This window comes from Glycine soja, chromosome 19 (assembly GCF_004193775.1).
Source record: "Glycine soja cultivar W05 chromosome 19, ASM419377v2, whole genome shotgun sequence".
Taxonomy (NCBI): domain Eukaryota; kingdom Viridiplantae; phylum Streptophyta; class Magnoliopsida; order Fabales; family Fabaceae; genus Glycine; species Glycine soja.
This window is the reverse complement of record NC_041020.1, coordinates 32,421,939-32,430,131: the sequence shown is the minus strand read 5'-3', so window position 1 is coordinate 32,430,131 and position 8,193 is coordinate 32,421,939. Positions and strand designations below refer to the sequence as shown.

Below are 8,193 nucleotides of genomic sequence, written 5' to 3'. Positions count from 1 at the left end.
GAGATAAGTAGAGAATATATATATTATTCTTTTCATCTCTTATCTCTCATTTTGAACTCTAGAAATCTTTGAAGTAGTTTTAGTTATTATTCAATGTGGATTGGTTTTTTAGGACTTCTCTCATCCTTTCATTGCCAAGGCAATCCAAGGTTAGTATATGAAGTAGAAAATCAGTCACTCTGATGGCATTATACTATTTTGTGGCTTCCTGACGCTACATAATTTTTTTATTGGTAGTATCATTGGAATGTTTACCCATACCATTCATTTATTTCTTTAGCTGCTCTTAATTTTGCTTATTAAATAGGCACGTGATGCATATTACAGTGGAGACCCTTTGATACTTGATGACATGTTTGATAGAGTAGAGGTATCTATCTATTTCATCATTTCACCACTCAACTTAATTTACCTTCTTGATTATTAACTCATGTTATGGAAACAGTTGAAGCTTAAGTGGTATGGTTCTAAGTCTGTTGTCAAGTATCCTTGATGCAGTATCAGGAGGCATTCAACCTATGTTGATGCTGACCTAATTCTCAACTTTTTCCTTCAAACACTAATCAATATGTTCTAACTAATTTGAAGAATTTTAAGAGGTTCAAATGTTCTTTTGCCTCCTTTTTCTTTTCTCTTGGTCTTTTCACTTGAATATTGAGTGGTGTGGATGATATTCTACCCCCTCCCACACTCAAAATAAAACTTGATAAAATCTAAGCTTGTTAAAAAAGGATACTTAAAAAAAGAAAATGATATAAATATAAAGGATCCATGAAACATGAATTGAAAAAGCATTCATGGATGCTAAAGATGCTGGAGGGATGGGCATTTCTAGAAAATACAACTTAACTGGACAGCTAATAAAATATTCAGCCTGAAGAGCTAGATGGCCTAATGCAATATTAAACATTTGTCTTCTATGATTATGTTTTAAATTCTTTTATTAGCTTTCAGTGTTAGTATGTTTTTTTAAAAGGAAAAAAAAGTGCTCTGAATGTATCTGCTTTTACGCAGATTGATAGTGTTGTGAGAGCAAGAAATCTTCTCTTTGATGGGAGCAATAATCATCGCTCTAGTGATGCAAATGACTTGTTATTAGGGGCCGGTCTCACAAATCTTGAATATGGATACCTTTGTGAGATCATGGGTCGTTCTCTTTGGGCTCCACAAGTGTTTAACTGTGGTGCACTTGACACAGGTAATATGGAGGTAAGATGGAACTTATAGATTTGCTTGGTTGATCAATAACTGACTGACTTTAATTGGATTCTCTCCTGGCTTGAGCATTACCACGCACTCCATGATGCATTTTTGTCTAATTTAGTAGAATTACTTTGCGTATTAGGTATTACTACGCTATGGAAACATAGAGCAACTACAAGAATGGCTAATTCCTTTGCTTGAGGGGACAATTAGGTTTGGATTTGCAATGACAGAACCACATGTTGCATCTTCCGATACAACCAATATTGAGTGTTCTATCAAAAGGTAGGATTATCCATAATCTTTAAGTAATTCATGAGTTTAGTCTTGCATTGGCAATTATTTTAAAAACGTAGGTTTAAGTCAAGCTTCTTAATAGAAGACAACTAGACATTTATGAGGCTATGGACTACTTATTTTCTTAAATTTTCTCCTTTAATAGGCAAGGAGATTCATATATTATCAATGGGACAAAATGGTGGACAGGCAGTGCTATGGATCCAAGATGTAGAATTCTTATAGTCATGGTGAGTATTTGGTTGAAAGTTATTGAATTAGCAGTCCATGTGCCATTCATGTCAATAGAGACCAGAGGGTGATAAAAACATATGGACAGGGGAAAACTGACTTCAACGCTGTGAAGCATAAACAACAATCTATGATCTTAGTGGATGTCAAGACTCCTGTCATCCACATAAAGAGACCATTGATAGTGTTTGGTTTTGATGATACTCCGCATGGGCATGCAGAAGTAACATTTGCAAATGTTTGCGTGCCCACAAAAAACATCATACTTGGTGAAGGACGTGGATTTGAGATTGCCCAAGTTGAAAATATTTCCTTTAGGTTGAATATTGGGGTGTGATGTTGGTTTGAACCTTTTTATCACCAACTAAATCATCTTTTTGTACAATTAAATTTTAATTCTATTTGAAAACTTGCAGAGCTTCAACTTTCATGTGTTATTGCCTCCTATGGCAGGAAGATCTGTGTATGGCTATTGCATTAGCAGGCTTATGGTCCCTATTTCTTGCTCTTGGTTATTCAGCGTGTGTTTGGCCCATATATTACACTGTTAGCACAACTTATCATAAAGCATTCGACTTAGGATTATCATACGATTACCCAGCAACAGTACAATGAAACACAGGCTTGTGTTCATTACACTGTTAGCACAAGCTTCTTTTCATGGTGAATAATATTATCTTCATGACACTGGCCCATGGATTTGGCCATTGGCTACCCAGTTGCTTTTGCTTCAGGTAAAAATCATTTTCACATTAAATGACAAGGCCTCTTTCATTTAGTTTAATTCTTGATGGGAGAGTTTTTGATAATGATTGTGTTCTTTTAGTGGTGTTCTCCAATCAGATTTAATGTCTCAGCTTCAAAACTTATGCTAATATTTAATGTAAATGTTTGTTTTAAGGATTATTAAGGTGAAACTCCAAAATTCTATTTAGAGAATAGCACGAAAAACACTTAAGACACTGTATGTATACAAGTTTTGTCCTTTTGGTAACTCAAGAAAAAATATGGAATCATTCATTTCAACATGTCTGCTACTGCTAATATACTTATTTATATCATATTAACTGCACATTTTCACGGTTAAGGTGCTTCAAGGTCTGTGGAGGAATGATTTAGTATTTGGCTGCAAAAAATGTTGAAATTGAGGCACTTGTAACTTCCATGGATGTTGTTTGGTTTGTTAAAGATCAACACTAGAAGCAATGATACTGCACCTAAATTTTATCCTATGATAGCTTTATACTATGTTTGGTTTGTTTTTGTCACAACTCAACTTTCAAAGCACTTCAACTAGTAAGCTTGTGCCTTGTTGGATTGGGGAAAACGTTAGTTTAGGCATTTCAAACATAAAAACAAACACACTAATAATTCTTTAGATTTATAATCAACTTCATCAAAGTATGTATAATGATTTTTTCCAGTTTGCCATTGTGACAATTTTAAAGTGTCTACTTTGTATATCTTTTTGACAGGCTCGGGTTTCTAGAAAATCCATCTTGTCTGTTTGACAACTTCTCCCTGTAGCAATGGCAAGGTAATCAGTTAATAACTAATTTGCAATCTTGTTGTTTAATGATAAACGAAACTTAACTCTTCCAAGTGCTGTTTGGTTTTGTGAAATTCTTTAGTACTTTTGGAGCAAATGAAAATTCCTTACTCTATCTCATATGTATGAGCTATCCCTTTAACTAGTTTTTTTATTGACACAAAGAGTACACATTCTAGGTAGAGAACCACAAATTTCTTACACTGGGAGTAACTAAATTTCTAGTCTTTCTTTTAAGTACAAGATCCCAGCCTAGAGTCTTTGAACTGCTGTTGAGAGGGATTTACATGGAAATTAGGAATTGTTGTAGGAGTTTCCTTTTGCATGAGTATGATTGATTCTTGTGTTTTATGGTACAATTAATGTCATTCTCAGGATTCTACTGCAGTAAACCCCTCTTAGAGAGCTGAGTAAGTCATATGAAGCTAGCATAAAATAGAAAATATAGCATGTGTACAATATGTATATTAGATAGACACTTAATTTCAATGGACTATGGAAATATAACTGCTAACTTAATTGCTAGAATTTATAGGTCAATATTCTTTTTGAATGCTCCTAATCCCTTGAAAGCCAACTTCTTTTACTATCTTGTGGTGGGGACACCTTTTATGGGTTGAGTATAGAAGACATGGTAATATGACATCATGCTTTATCTTTTCTGAAAACAAATATGAAAACAAATTCAAAGGTAATGAATGTGTTCAGCATGTGTATTGTTTAATAGTTATCTACTGAATAAAGCTTCAAACAGTTATTGATGTTGGACTTATATTTCTACACTTGTCAGTTATCATTGTCCATTTGAATGCATTGTAATTTGAATACTTTTATTGTTCTACCAACAATTTTTGTCACTATCACCAACAAATATACAACTACTATATATATATGCTTTTCTTGCTATTCGTTTTTTCTTTAATTAAAGATTGTAACTGATTTGCAGTCTGTGTTAGTTTGTATGTGATCTCTGCTAAAATTTAATTGCTTAGCAAAAAATATATTTGGCTATTGTAGACTTGTTGGACAGGGCAATATATGTATACATGGTTATCTACCTACTTTAATTGTTAGTCCTTCATTATTTTATTGCATTAGTGTTGGATTAATAGTTAGTTTATTTAAATATATTATAATGCTTAAGTGTAATTTAAATATAATCATACATTAATTGTTAGTCCTTCATTATTTTCTTGCATTAGTGTTGGATTAATAGTTAGTTAATTTAAATATATTCTAATGCTCGAGTTTAATTTAAATATAATCAATGATGAGAGATGGAGAACACGATGATGCAAGTAAAATTAAATTACATTCTAAGACGGTGCTCACGTTAACACCGTCTTAGAAAGCTAGCTTTCTAAGATGGTAGTTAGGTAAGCATCGTCTTAGAAAACTACCTTTCGAAGACGGTGGTGACGAGAGCACCATCTTAGAAAGCTAGCTTTCAAATACGGTGGTGATGTGAGCACCGTCTCAGAAAGGTAGTTTTCTAAGACGGTGCTTACGTAAGCACCGTCTTAGAAGGTAGCGTTTTTCTAAGACGGTTTTCCTAGAACTGTCCTCAAAAGTGTTAACTTTCAACGATGTTAGCTTCTCAACCGTCTTTGTATGTTGTTTTTGACCGTCGTAAAAACCCCTTGTTTTAGTAGTGTTAAACTCTTGTTTTTGGACGCTCTAACCCTGCCTATGCCACCAAACTTCTCTGCCATGCCTACCAAGTACTACATTGGCTACTAGCTTTTACACTTTAGTATTATTTATTTAATATAATCATTATTGTGTGATAATGAGATGGGCGCATTGTAGTGTAGAATGTTGACAAACAGGGAAGCTTGGTGCGCATGAATTGTTTGTTTTGAACGACATATGTTAGTGAAACGGTTGGAGTTAATAGGCAGTTACCGACAAAAATATCTATCAGTAATTTTTTACAGATGTATCCATTGAAAAAAGGCTTTTGGTATTTCCGATAGATATATCTGTAAAAAATTATCGATGGTCTCTTTTCGATGGATATATCTGTCAAAAATTATCGACGGACATAAAATTCCATCGATTGGTATTTCCTATAAACATTTTACCGAAGAATTTTGGTCCGTCAGAAATATTAAATTACTGTCAGATTTTGGGGGTTACCAATGAATTTATGTCGTCAAAAATATCATTTTTTGTAGTGAATGTGAATCATTAATTTTAACCGTTAGCTTAATCGAATAACAATAGTATTGTCCACACTAGATTTTGTCGCTCGCAGCAACTCCTCTTCCCACCAATTCCTCTGGCCACCATTCACCACCATTGGAGACGATTTCTAGCGGCAACATTTGTTTTTTTCCTTCTTCCCTCCAAAGGACTACACCGACCACCACATCACTTCCATACCCCTATAATTCTCATCCATCGAAAACACCCTCTAAACGATTCTTAAGGACACGAGCCCTCCCATCACCAAGGTCCAAACACTTCCTACCCTATCCACCGACAAACCCCACATCACCAAAGCTAGGGTATGAGGAGGAAATCCCCAACTTGAACGATGTAATTCTACAAAGAAATGTTAGGGTACGAGGAGGCAATGCCATCACACACCACCAAGCATCTCTGGGTTTCACTGTTATCATTTGAGATGTGTTCCAAAGATTTGTTCCTTCTCCATTCGATGAGGTCGGGGTCGTTGGGGACAACGACAGAGGCTTAACGGTCGTTCTCCGCTATGGTGGAGTAGTGGTATTAGAGTTGCGGCAACGTAGATCTGGAATGGAGATCTAAGGATTCGACAAAAATCAAGGCATTAAGGGCCAAGCCCATGTTGTTGGCCCTCATCAGAAGTGTCATGGAGGCCAGAGATGCTTCCAATTGTGGCTTGTTGAGGAATTCATTTCCTTGTCTATGTGGATAAATGGGCTAGAAGGAGAGGGAGAAGAAGAAAAAAAAGGGGTGAATGGTGTCGTCCCTGGAAATCATCTCCAATGGCAGTACACAATGGAAGGCGTTGGAGGTTGTGGGAGAGGGAGGCAGAGTACAGTTATGAAGGAGAGGAAAGTTCTAATGCGGGAGGATGTAAAATAAAATATGCACCATCATTGATCTTAAGGCTAAAAATAATGGTGCAAACTGGACCACATTTTTCAGTGGTCCACTGTTGAATCGAGCTATTGTTAAAGTTAGTGAAACTTAGTGGGTTACCAGGAACTAGACGTGATCTCGATGGTAGAGATGAACCAATATAATCTCCTCATTGTCCAATTTGTTTATCTTTTTTCTTTTTAACTGACTAAGGGTATGATTTGATTTTGTTTTTGAAAACTGTGTTTGCAAAATCTATTGGATATCGTCTGATTGAGTTTGTTTGTAAAAACCTTATTTTTTGTCTTTAAGCTTTATCAGACAATATTTTTGTTTATTGAAAAGGCGTAGGAAAAAAATTAAAATCAGAATTCAATCCCTTTTCTTATGATATATGCCTTTACAATTAAGTTGTTTAGTTAATATTAAAAGTATAGGATGATATATCATATACATGTTAGGAGCATATTTGATTTTAAGATAAATATATATGTGAAATTGATTTCTAATATTCAATTATAGATTTATAAACTATTAAGTTGATTTCAAAATTTAAAAGTACAAGAGGATATATACCAAATGCATGCATGTGTGTGTGCATGTGTGTGTGTGTGTGTGTCATTTGTTAACAATATTCTTATTGAAAAATAAATGAATTTGGTTTGATTTGATTTTTAGATAAAAATAATTATCTAGATTAATCATAAAATAATTCATGAATTAATTTCGTACAATTTAAATGTATAATCAATTTTGAACCATACGAAACCAATCTACTAGGTTTAGTTTGGTTAATAGGTTAGACAATTTAAAAAAAATATTTATATGATTATAAAATTATTTTAAATTTTCATTAACAAAATAAATTATAACCAATTGAGTCTTGATTAGCTCTTAAAAATGACATATAGGGGTGGAAGTAGGTCGGATCGCCTGTTAGAGGCCTATGGTTTAACCCGTTTAAGGCCGGGCTCAACTCAGTTTGTTTAGCAAAAAGGTTAGGTCCAAGCTTTTTAAAAAGTATTTTTAGTTAAATAGGTCAGATCATAAGCCTTAAAAATAAGCTTATTAAGGCTTGAGGGCTAGCCTATTTAGAACCAATATGTTTTAATAAAGGTATTATTATTAATATAATATATAATATTATAATTATTCTAATGAAATTATAAAATTATGTTAGTGGTTTGACGATTTTAATCATTTTAATGTTTGAAATAGGTTAATTCCTATAAGCATATACGAGTAGAAGGAATAAGGGCTCTTTTCTTTTGGTGGAACTTAAAAAAATTTGGTAGCTTGTCACTTGTAATGTTTGCATACAAGTTTATGCCACATCTTGTGGTTTAAAATTGTCTTATTGTGTTTAATAAAAAAACTTTGGCTTTATTGGAGGGGGGAAACGTAAATAAGAATGTAACATCAAATTTGGGTAATTAGCATAAGAATAATATGCATGTCGTTCTTTCTCACTTTAATATTTTAATGCATAATAATTTTATTATTCATACAATATTTTTATACTTTTTAATATGAAACAAGCCTTTAAATTAAATGAGTGAACAGACCAAGCCATGCTTATATATCAATTCCTAACAAATAGGTTCATGAAGAGTAACAGACCAAAACTTGAACCACAGAAACGTAAAGTATGTCAACCTAAGCTTAGGTAGTGTCTGACCTGGCTCAACCCATTTCTACCCTAATGACAAATATAACCATAAGAAATAAAACACTAATAAAAGACCATACAGAAAAATAATTGAACTATAAACATCTTATATAAAAAAAGCATTAACACGATTTATAATCAATTAATCATATATTATCGATGTAAAAAATTAATA

General features: G+C 33.5%; 1 protein-coding gene across 1 annotated transcript; it reads left to right on the top strand.

The window, feature by feature from the left end:
- Positions 1 to 797: 797 nt before the first annotated feature.
- LOC114398748 (probable acyl-CoA dehydrogenase IBR3) lies at positions 798 to 2,108 on the top strand. The gene is made up of 4 exons (XM_028360904.1): positions 798 to 825; positions 977 to 1,209; positions 1,346 to 1,488; positions 1,646 to 2,108. The coding sequence occupies exons 1-4, from the start codon at positions 798 to 800 to the stop codon at positions 1,800 to 1,802; spliced, it is 561 nt and encodes a 186-aa protein (XP_028216705.1). The 3' UTR covers positions 1,803 to 2,108.
- The last annotated feature ends 6,085 nt before the right edge of the window (positions 2,109 to 8,193 follow it).

What these genes read in the sequence shown, in the direction of transcription:
- LOC114398748 (XM_028360904.1), top strand. Translation starts at nt 798, where the DNA reads ATGGATGCTAAAGATGCTGGAGGGATGG. An exon ending in TAAAGATGCTGGAGGGATGG is followed by an intron (nt 826 to 976) that starts GCATTTCTAGAA and finishes TTTTTTTAAAAG; the next exon opens with GAAAAAAAAGTGCTCTGAAT. An exon ending in TTGACACAGGTAATATGGAG is followed by an intron (nt 1,210 to 1,345) that starts GTAAGATGGAAC and finishes TTTGCGTATTAG; the next exon opens with GTATTACTACGCTATGGAAA.